The sequence below is a fragment of the Rhinatrema bivittatum genome, chromosome 1, assembly GCF_901001135.1.
Source record: "Rhinatrema bivittatum chromosome 1, aRhiBiv1.1, whole genome shotgun sequence".
In the NCBI taxonomy this organism is placed as follows: Eukaryota; Metazoa; Chordata; class Amphibia; order Gymnophiona; family Rhinatrematidae; genus Rhinatrema; species Rhinatrema bivittatum.
The window spans coordinates 392109665-392121911 of NC_042615.1; the positions used below are offsets into that span (position 1 = coordinate 392109665).

At 39.8% G+C, this 12247-nt stretch overlaps 1 protein-coding gene across 3 annotated transcripts in view; it reads left to right on the top strand.

The window, feature by feature from the left end:
- Positions 1–630: 630 nt before the first annotated feature.
- NRG1 (neuregulin 1) overlaps positions 631–12247 on the top strand; it is a 550039-nt gene continuing 538422 nt past the window's right edge. For all 3 annotated transcript variants that reach the window (XM_029601717.1, XM_029601714.1, XM_029601723.1), the window contains exon 1: positions 631–1393. In XM_029601717.1, the coding sequence (XP_029457577.1) occupies positions 1288–1393 (106 nt within the window). In that variant the 5' untranslated portion in view covers positions 631–1287. The remainder of the gene's footprint in view (positions 1394–12247) is intronic.

Here is a 12247-nt window from a genome sequence, read left to right on the forward strand (position 1 = left end):
CACCATCAAAACCTTGAGGTGACAAATTATCCATGAGAAGTTTAGTTTCTGACAAACAACCAATCATTATATATACATATTTCTTCAAAACTTAAATTCTTGGCCTTACCCCACCCCCACTCTCCTCCATTATGTGCACATAGAACAAAATGCTTAGCAAACAAGGCCTGTCTGGGTGTCACAGGCACAGTTTGGAGATCAGTCACCTCTCATGAGGAGAAGGGTGTCAGGGAAATTTTGTGTTAATACACTGCAAACGTTTGAACAACTCCGATTTCTTTTGTGTGTGGAAGGATAGGGGGTGGGGGCAAGGAGAAATGTAAAAAAAAAACAACAACAACAAAACCTCTTTTCTTTTGGTGTCAAAGCACACGCCTGCCTGCTCGAGTCTTTTCACGGCATTTGATTTCCCCTCAGTGAAAGGAAAGTTTAGCGACCTCTGGAGGAACGTCACCTGCACTTGCTGTAGCGCTGCCACTCCTTTTGTGTCTGCCGAGCGCGCCGCTGCTGCTGTCACTGGGGCTGGGATAGAGGCAGTGCTTGCCCCACCCCGGCGTGCATGATACATTTGAAACAGGAGGGATGGGGGGAGAAAGGGGAAGGGTTAGAAGGGAAAGAGTTTTAAAAACTCTGAGGGAATGGAAGAAAGTGTTCTTCAGTCTGAGCAAAGCCCTCAGCACTGGCAGCAAACTTTCCAAGAGTCAGCGATCAAAAGGGCAAAGAAGAGAAGTTTTGTAAAAAGCTAACTAACTTGTGCAAGTATATATGAGCAAACAGTAAAGGGCAAGAAAAGCTGTCACTTTATTTTTCTCTGCTGCTGCTTTACCTAGTGAGCACAGGACAGAACTTTATTTTTTTTCCAATTTTTTTTTTTTTTTTTTGCTTTTCTGGAAGAGGACAAACTGGCAACTAAACTTAAGGAAAGTTTTGGCAGCTGACTTGTTGCAGACTTTTTCTTACCATTAGTCTTTTTTTTTAAATTGTATTAATTTTATTCACGTTTTTGAGCCCTCTTGGGATGAACTCTGCCTTTTGGAACTGACAGAAGAAAGGAGCTCCCCACTCACCTTTTGCCTGTGAGTGGATGTGAGTTGCAGGCTGCAAGGGTCCAGTCTCTTCCGGAGTCAGTGGGCAAAACAACAAAAATTGCTTCTTAAGATTTAGCCAAGAAATAAGGAGAGCACCAGAAAAGCATTTGCCCCGGATCACAAGACTTTTCATTGTGTTTTATATTTTAAAGAGTCCGGAATAAAGCAAGGGGAAGGTAGGGCGGAGAAAAAACGCAAGATGTCCGAGAAGAAAAAAGACGGGAAAGGGAAAAAAGGGAAAGGAAAGCAGAAAACGGGGGCTGGAAAGCGGCCCGCTCCGGAGGCTGGTGCAGAGCCCGCCCCAGGTAAGAGCCACGGGAGCTCCCGCTCCATCGCCGCACGCTGCGCAAGCAACAGGCACCGGCAGCGCGGCACGCGGGGGGTTTACCGCCACTTCGGCGCTGTGCTTTCACATTGCAAGCAAGAATTATCTGGGCCCTCGTCTTGTGGTTCATTTTCTTTAAAATTACACTAAGAAGAAAGTTTTTAAACGACTGCAGCGCGTTGAGAATCTGGATGGCCAGTACTTTGGCTATAAATCCTCACTTGAGGGCAGTTCCCAGGTGCTGGCAGCAGCAACAGGGTCCTAGAAAACGATTATAAGGAACTATGCTGCCTAGGACACGTTTTTATGTAAGAAAAGAGACATAGGGATTGCTAGTGCCGGCCGGGGGTGCCGATGTTAAGGAATCTGATCTGTTGCAGCACTGGAGTGTAGATTGGGATCTTCTGGGTGCTGTCCCTTCCTTACAATTTCTTGAGGTGTAACCGTATTACCAATCTGCCCTCTAGTGAGCAAAGAGAAAATAAGCTTCTATGAATGAGTGCTTATTTGACACCATTGTTTTATAACAGAATTTCAATCCGATACTTTGAATTCCTCAAATTCAATGAAGTCAGCTGATGTTTCAGTACCAGGAATCACATCTTGCATAAAGACACCGTCCTGCTTGGTTGAGTTTTTCAGTTTATGCGTCTGTGAAGATTACTGTCGGTTTATTTATTTGCTCATAGAACCAAATTTTGCCATAAGGGAAGTTTTTTTTTTTTTTTTTAATTAATAATAGCATTAAATTGAAAATGCAATATCTTTTCCAGGTCTACATATATCCGAGACAGATGGAATAACACATTATAACCAAAAAAGTGATTGTTTGATGGTGACTGTAAATTCTAGCTATTTATATATGTATTGGGGGGGGGGGGGGGAATCCACTGAATTGTTAAACTAAATAGAGAAATAATCCTTTGGTATTAGGTACATCCATTGATTGGCTATTCTAAAATTAACTTAAACACAGCTAGCATCATTGTAAACACCTCCATTGTATATGCATTCTCTACTTACTAAGTGTATAATTAATGATATTTCTGTTATGTAAAATAAGTGAATTAGGCATAGAAGGCACCCTAATTGTAAAGAGGTGAATTTTCAGAGCCATTCATGTGCATAAAACACAGGCTTATGCATGCAAATGACGTTATAAAACAGTTCCAGGTTTATGTGTGCAGTCTGATTTCATGCATACTTTTATGTACAAAAAAGAGGCATTTGGGAGGGGGCAGAGTTGAAGGCATACATTTGATTTCAAAAGCATGCATTTAATTCACATGCACAAGTTACACATTGGAAACAGTAGGTGTAACTTTGTGCAGGTGAGATTCTGCACAAACTTTCACATAATTTTCAAAGTAAACTTAGGGATATAAACTTTCTTTGAAAATTGATGTAATTTATGCACATAACTGCCACATACGTTACCCTCAACATGGACAGAATTAAATACCTTTCTGTAATGTATATTTAAAAATATATTTGCTGGTCATATTTATGATAATTTAAACTGTGGGGGCAGTAACTAAAATAAAATGACAGCTCAATGCAATATTAAACTGTAGTAATAAAGAGAGTAATGCAAGCATATGGTAGAGATCTCTCATGCTTACCACATTCTGTAGGAAAATTAATAGGTAGTGGAGGTGAGGGGATGATATTCAAGTATCCAAAAGAAAATGAGTGATTTTTAAAGTCACTTCCTTTTATCTTTTTTAGCTGAAAATATCAAAATTGACTGCTTCTGGTCTGTATTTGTTCTTAGCAGATGGGTAAAGTGTTTTGTCAGTGTACTAGTTTCTGATTCTAAGATGGCATGGCTTCAAGATTTATTAGTCCTTAAATGGAACTCTCATTATATGTATTTTTGTAGTGTAAGTGTCCAAAATATAATTCTGAACTGCTCTCAGACTGAAGATGTGCTAAATTTTCTTGCTGCTTGTTTTGTTTCTCCTTCCATAGACACAGCCTGCTGACCCTAAAGAGTATCCACTATGCTCAAAAGCCATATAACAATAGTGTTCCATTTCATGAGGTGCAGGGACCCCCATTATTTCCACATCCCCTTGGTAGTGTCACTCAGCTGTGTATATGTAATGTTTTAGGAAGAGCCAATGTGAGCCAATCAAGTTTCCAGTATCCCCTATTGAGCTCAAGGCAAGTTGCACTACAAGTACGGTAGTAGCTATTTCCCTGCCACAGAGGGCTTACAGTCTAAGAGCCCAATGTGCTAAACATTTATCCCTATAGACACATGAGGCCCTAAGTTTGCGCTTGAGGCAATAGAGGGCAAAGTGACAAGGTCACAAGGAGCAGCAGTAGGTATTGAATCCTGGTTCCCTAGTTTGCAACCTGCTTCTCTAGCCACTAGGCTACTCCTCCACTTTATGGTAATGAGATGAGAGCTAATGTAATGCTTAGTCCATTCACTTGTTATTTGCTGACAATTCCTTTATCTCCTTTTCTTTATTTTACAGTCCACAGTTCCAAAGTACACCTTCTTCAGTTGCATTAAGCTCAGTTCTCTCCAGATTCTGCCAGTATTATTCATGCTGTATCCGGCTGTTACTGTCAGTCAGCATCATTTTAGTAACGATGTGAATATGCCTTATAATTTCCTGGTTCAAACACCTGCTCATGTGTTTTATTATTTCTTTTTCTTTTTGCCACTGTGAGTATAATACTTGATGCTGCATGTTATCACTATAAAAGAGATACTGAATTAGCCTGTTGGTCCAGTCTGAGTGACAGTGTAGGAGAGCGTCTACCTTTCTTAGCAGTAAAGTTTATGATATTAACATACCCTATACTATTTATGAATGCAGTAGCATTAAGAGCTGACACAGTGCACTGCAACATTGCACTTTTTTAAAATAGATTGTTGAAATCCATCTATTTTACTTTGTTGTACTACATTTATGTTGTTCTGCACTGCACCCCTCCTCTCCTCTTAGTCATCCCCCCCCCCCCCCCCCCCGTTTAAAGCTATAAAGGATCTGCTAAATTCACCTTTTATATTTTCTTAAGTATCTTACAAACAAAAGCAGAAAAAATGTGCATGTCCCTTTAGTCACTGTTAGCTGTAGTATGGTCTTGGCCAGCAGGGTACAGTATCAGCATCATTTTACAATAGTCATCATCCTTTCACTAGAGATCAGCAGCTTTCCCTGGTCATATACTCTTATTCAGAACTGTTGTGCAGGATCTGGCTCTTGCCTGACTCAATAAACCGTACTTCCTTTCTAACCCCAGGACTGTGTGTTCTGGCAATGACAGGAGAAACTGTGTAGACAGAGGAAAAGATGTGCTAGTTGACAACTGTTGCTAACTTACATTGACTGGGCAGATTTTGTCCTGGTTTTGTAATTAAATATTTTTTTGTAATTGTTGATTATTTAAAGTTATCAAATTAGTGAACATACTTTTTCTCAGTTTGGAAAGTTTCAAATATCATAAGTTTTTATGTTGTGTAATTCCCAAGAGTCAAGGGAATTCTAGCAAATTTTTAAAATGTCTATATCCACTTTGCATTTGCAGGAAAACCATTTCCAGGATTCATCTCTTTTTCTGTTCCTGTCAAGAAAAGGCACCAAAGACCAGTCGCTAATATTGTAGATAATACATTTAATATTGTTACCATGATTTCCTTTTCACTGAGAGTTCATAAATGAGCTCTGATCCTCACCCCTAAATGAACTGCAACAAAACAGTTTTCTCTGGCATGTCCAAACTGTAGAATTCCCTCTATTCAGTAGGGACATATATGAAGCACAAAAGTACAGGTGGTGGAAAAACTGACAAAATTGGTACTACGAGTTGACAGAAGCTGACAGCAGGCTCCCTAATGACATCAGTGATCTACTATGCTAAGTAAATTCACAAATAAGTTGAACAGTGTTGCTGGTTAACATCCTAACACCAGTGGAGTACCCCCTGGGCATGCAGTAGAGACTCACATTACACTATCTAGAGGACATGTCTGACCAAAACAGGAGTTGTGGCTAATAAGCTTAATCCAGAGCATTCAGAGGAAAAATAATTCCTCCTATCTGTTTCTGAGAAAAATATTGTAGTAGATAGGAAAATGTACAATTCTGCCCTGAGGTATTAATACGACCCTTTGTTGTAGCTAGGTGACTGAATGTGAAATGAGAGCAAGTTTTACAGCACATATGACTTCAGTAAATATTACAATTAAAGAGAATAAATATTTCTTCCATTCATTAATATGTGATAGTTGCATTTATTTAAAAAAAAATTCAAGTAAATTTTGTTGATTGTACTGTGAACTAACGTCTGCGAGGGCCACAGATTGGTCTGGTTCTGAATAATTAAAATTTGCAAATTAGCCCAGTTATTGGACCAAACATGCAAATATGATGGCAGAAAAAGACCATACAGACTATCTGGTCCAGGGGTGAGCAAACCTTTTTGTGCTGGGGCCACATTATTGTCATTAATGATGAGCTGGGGGGGGGTCCCCCTTGAAGGTCATCATTAAAAACACATCATAACTACGATAAAATAGCAATAATCTTAAGAACAGGTACATGGCAGAACTAGGAGAGCTCACAATACAACCCAGCATGCAAAAAAAAAAATATATATAATCAAATTGTGGTGTCATCGCAGCAAAACAAAATCCCTCCACTGCTAAACATTTTGTTAAGTAACATAAATCCCTGCAAAAAAAAAAAAAAGACACCTAGGATCTTGCTGTACCATTTTATTTATTATTTTTATATACCGACATTCGATCTCAATCGAGATATCACACCGGTTTACATTCAGGTACTGTCAGTAATTCCTATCTCTTAGGACTCAAACAGCACCTTGCCTATGAAAATGTAGCAATGTAAATATTACACTAATCCCAAAACACTAATACACTACCTACTGGGTAAAGGAACAAACCAGACTGCTACAAATCCCTATAGAGTAAATACACACTAGCAGAAATACTGCACCTCAGTCATACATGCAGAACTCAGATTAACCGTTACCTAATATAGAATAAGGGACTACAAATTAGAAATAGAAACATGCAGAGAAAACCAAAATAGAAGGCCTGAGAAAACAGACTCTGAACATTGGAACTCTAAAGAAAGAGCAAAATACAAAAATATAAGAAATGTACATTCCCAAAGAAGGCATATTCCAATCAATAAAACTCAAAATATGTTTTTTTATGTTTCTTTGATTTTTTAAATTTTTCTAACCAGTTGATCCTGGTCTCTTTTTTCCACTTCTCCCCTTGTTGGTCTTTTTCTAGTTCCTTTTTCAGGGTCTATTTTCTTTCAGTTTCTTCTCTCTCCTTCTATCTTCTTCTTTGTCCTTCTATCTTATTCTCTTCCTTCCTCACAAATACACACATATGCACATACATACATACATATGCGCGCGCGCACACACACACACACACACACACAAACACGGCTGTCACATGCTTTCTCTCTCAGGCTCCCTCACACACACACACATACATTCACTCTCACATACATACATATGCGCACACACACACATAAGCATACAGGCTCTCGCATACACTTTCTCACAGACTCTCATACACACACGCTCTTGGTCTCACATGTTCTCTCATACCAAGGCTTCCACTCTCACATGCTGTCTCTGTCTCATATACGCAAATTGTAACTCTCATATGTTTTCCCTCACAGGCTCTCGTTCTCTCTCTCACACACACACACACAAACACAGGCTCTCGCTCTCCCATGCTTTCCATAATGGGCTTCCTCACATACACACAGGCACCCACTCTCTCACACACACACACATACAGGCTCACAGTGTCTCACACACACATGCCTTCTCACACATATACACATATGGCCTTGTCTTCAGCCACTGCCGGATCTCTTCTTCAGCTGCCATAGGATGGGATCCTTGGTGGCCATCTGCAGACAAATAAGCTTTACATGAACGAAATACAAATGAAAAAAAACAAACAAACCCTGAAATGAAAAAAAATATCAAACTGAAAATGTTGAGGCTGCACATCCCTAGTTTTACCTGGTTAGCTGTTACGCTGTAGTATCATTCTGACGTCTATAGATCGTAGCTTAGTTTCTTCATTGTGCACCAAGTTTTCTTACTATTGTTGGCCATATTTGTGTTTTTGATCAGTAACTGCAATGATTTACATTGTTCTTCTGCAATCTAGCAGCAAGCTTTTCTCCTGATGTGGTAGTATCATCTGAAAAAAGACTGATTTTGTACATTTTATTGTAGTTGTCATATTTAGCGACCACTGATTGGACATAAGTACTTGTATGTAGTTTGTTCTACAGCCTCATGGGATGCATTTTCTGGCTGTATGTTGTACCACTTTGACAAGCTGTAGATTTCTTTGTTAGCTCTTCTGCTACCATCGCTTTAATGAAGTATGCTGCAAAATTCTGCTAATTAACTTTTTTGAAGATGTGTTTGGATAGTGGAATACTACTGTCTTTGGTGTTTCAACTGGATGGATTGAATGGGGCTGGTGGTGGGGATGTGAAACTGGTCCAAACTGAAACTTGGGAGTGGAGATGGACAGTTCTGTATCCCCATACCAATGTTTTTGCACTTATGAGACATCTACATTAAAAAAAAAATGTTATTGTCACACCATCCTCTGCAGAGCAGCAGTGCGGACATGGACTCATAAGTCCAAAAAAAAGAGTTAGGGAAGAACTGAAAGCCCCACCAGTCTCTCTTCCAAATTTTAAAAGAGAAAGAATAGGCGAAGCACAAATGCTCTTTCTATGTGCAAGTGCAGGGAAAGGGAGATAGTGTGTACAGACAGCTGGCTCAGTTAGTTACAATGGCTATTGCATGTGGCTACCAAAGCTCCTTCACTGGACTTTGATGGATCTTGATGCTGCTCCAAACACTCACATCCAGTGCTCAGTGCATACTTTCCCTGTCTCAATAAGCCTGGGGATAAGGCAGAGGCTGGAAGAACTCAAAAATGGGGAAGATGAGGAGATGCTGTGTGCAATGTGTGTGCTGTTCAATGTAGGACCCAGCTACCCATGCCCTGCAAGATGCCTGTTAATTACCACTTTCCCAGGCTCATGTAACTAGGAAGAAGTGGTATGTATGATGACACAAGTTTAAGAGCTACAGCTAGTGTCTCTTGCTGCAAGGCACTGGCTTGGATCTGAGCATCAGACAGTGGTGACTTTTCCATGGCATATCTGATCAGATCTGAAGGCACACCACTGTGCCATGGCATACTGCTTGGGAAACACTGCCCTATACCAATACAGTGTTGCCTAGTCCTTTGGAGATCCATGTTCAGACACAGTCTGGATAGCAAAGTTAGCCAGATAAACTTGTCTGGCTTACTTTGGAGGTATATTCAATAGTGCAGTCACAGCATTGAATATAGCATGAGAGGCTTCTAAGAAAACTAAAAAGTCATTGGATAGGAGGTGATGTCCTTTTGAGAATTTCAAGTTGATTAAAAGACAGAAAACAGTGAGTAGAATTAAATCGTCAGTTTTCACAGTGGAAAAAGGTAAACAGTGGAGTGCCTCAGGGATCTGTACTTGGACTGGTACTTTTTAATATATTTATAAATGATCTGGAAAGGGGTACAATGAGTGAGGTGATCAAATTTGCAGATAACACAAAATTATGCAGAGTAGTTAAATCTCAAGCAGACTGCAATGAATTACAGGAGGACCTTGCAAGATTGGATGATTGGACTTCCAAATGGCAGATTAAATTTAATGTGAACAAGTGCAAAGTGATGCATATAAGGAAAAATAACCCTTGCTGTAGTTACACAATGTTAGGTTCTATCTTAGGAGTTACCACCCAGGAAAGAGATCTAGGTGTCATAGTGGATAATACATTGAAATTGTAGGAATTATTAAAAAGGGAAAGGAAAATAAAATGGAGGATCTCATAATGCCTCTGTATCGCTCCAAGGTGAGACCATACCTTGAATACTGTGTGCATTTCTGGTCATTGCATCTCAAAAAGCATATAGCTGCACTGGAGAAAGTGCAGAGAAGGGCGATCAAAATATAAGGGGCAAAGAACGGCAGCCCTATGAGGAAAAGCTAAAGAAGTTAGGGCTGTTCAGTTTGGAGAAGAGACGACTGAGGGAGGATATGATAGAAGTCTACAAAATCATGAAAGGACTTGAACAAGTTATTACAAGGTTATTTACTCTCTCAGATAATAGAAGGACCGGGGGCACTCCATGAAGTTAGCAAGTAGCTCATTTAAAACAAATTGAAGAAAATTCTTTTTCACTAAGTGCATAGTTAAGCTCTGGAATTCATTGCCAGAGGATGCGGTTACAGCAGTTAGTGTAACTGGGTTTAAAAAAGGTTTGGATAAGTTCCTAGAGGATAAATCCATAAACTGCTATGATGGTAATTAATTAAGAAATAGTAACTTGTGATTTATCTAATGTTTGGGTAATTGCCAGGTACTTGTGACTTGGATTGGCCACTGTTGGAAACAGGATACTGGGCTTGATGGACTCTTGGTCTGACCCAGTATGGCATATCTTATGTTCTTATGTTCCTATTATCTTTCAAGTTAGCCAGCTAACTATAGTAGATTTGTTCCATGCAGCTAGGTAGAGAGAGTGCATCAAGCTAGGTAGAACATGCTACAAAACTACTATTCTTTCACCTTTCATCATTCCAAATTACATTAAATCTTCACTGATAGTAAGTGTGCTGTTCGTACGTATGATTGTGCATGTAAAATTGCCCCCTAAAACCCAGCTCACCCCACAAACAGCTAACTTTTTTGTGAGCCTCTATGGAGGCACTCTCTCCACATCCCCTCTCTTACAGTGGTATAAAAAGTTCAGATATAAGTGAACCTCCATAGAAGTGCTCTCAGTCTCTCACGCTCTTTCCCCAAACCGCATTATCACAGGTATTAGGGCCTAACATGATTTGATAAATGACCCTCTTTGAGGGCTAAAATCTAGCCAGCTATCTTATAAGCTGGCTAAAAATTAGCCAAATAAGGGCCTCATTTTCCAAAGCTATCGCAGGCTTGCGCTGTTAGCGCAAGCCTGCGATAGCTAGCGAAAGTAGCGCAGGTCTGCGCTACTGAAATCAGGGCGGAGTCGGCCCCGGAAGAGGAGGAGTCGGGGGCGTCACCGGGGTCGACTTCGCGAGGACAGCGCGCCAAGCGAAAAGGTAAGGCCCTTTTCGCTCTCTATTTCGCGCCCAATAACTACACCTTCTATGGTGTAGTTATTGGGCGCGATGCCGGCAGCGATCGCACCGCGGCGGTGCGATCGCTGCCGGACAGCCCCCCCGCTTCTGCCCCGCCCCCCCCGTTAGCGCGATTTTCTAAAGTATCGCAGGCCTGCGATACTTTAGAAAATGAGGCCCTAAGTGACTAAATATTCATTTAGCCGGCTTACTTCTGAGTAAGCCGGCTAAATGCTTTTGAATATGGACCTCTTGCTGCTTCCATTGATGAGATTTGCAAAAGGAAATAAAATATCAGACAACTCAGCAATATTACAGGAATGCTTCCAGGGTTGTTTTCTCTCTTTTTTTTTTTTTTTATTTCCCTATTTTGTAAATTAACATTGTGAAACTGAATACACAGCAGTAAAGAAGATTCACCTTCTTTGCTCTTTGTACTTTGCTGCTGTGCAGTGTCATTCCATGGATGATGTGTTCTTTTGAAGAAGAAATTCTATTACTAATAACGTATACAGGGATATTGTCAGTTCTAGTTATGTTTTAGATGGTTTAATATTTTGTCATCATTCCTAGGTTTTTATTAATGTATTTATTGTTTCTGGTAGCAGATAGTTTATTTCCTTTTCTAATCACCTTTGACCATTAGAGCAACAGGAAATGGTCCAATAGTCTTTGGAATGCAAATAAGAATGAAATGCATGTGCTGATATCAGTGGTTGAATTTTAAAGCAAACACTGTGAGGATACAAAGACTTGCAAAGACTTTCACAATTAGCAAGAAAACTTACTAAACTTCAAGCAAATATTGACTATGGAAGAATTCTGTCTGCTGTTTGTTTTCTTACATGAAACAAGGTTGAGGTCAGATCTATCATTTGCACAGTTGAAAAAATAACTGAAGGCGTGCCATACTTGTATATCGAAAAATATGGGAATCAAGCCTTGAAATAATGTACATATTCCACAGTGGCTCCACTAAAGATTTGCCTGCCAGTGTACTACTGTCCCTGTTTCATGCCAGTGCATATTAGTGACTCTGGCATGTCAAAGTGCTTCCTCTCAGCTGCAGAGGCCTGGGAGGTTGGTAATAGGCACTCTCTTGATTTAAACTTTGGTCATGTGAACTAGAAACATTTCACCTCATTTGATGGTTCATGTGAGTGGTACAATATATTATCAAGTAGATTACTGATGTTTAGAAAAGTCTGGATGTATTTGTCCTCACCATTAACATATTATTGGTTAATTATGCTACTGAGAGTTCTCGTTTCAAAAGTGTTTTGCCCTTGGCACAGATGAATAAGAGGAAATCTTTTTAAAATAGGGCCTTTATATTTAAATCTTTTTAATAACAAACAGCATAGTATATAAAGTTAACTTTTACATACCATACCCTATAAACATTTTCTATTTTTCTCTCACTGAGCTATCTCCCACTAAAAAAAAACAACAACAGTCTTATCCCTCCCTCCCTTTCAACTCAACTGCACACTTTGCAAAGCAGTAATCCTTATCCATAAATATCTCAATAACTGAACAAGGAAGCTATTTTCAGAATACAATTCTGTATCTTAGGCCTAGCCATCATAATCCCTATCAACTGTTGATCACCATACTTTTTGCCATAGGAGGTG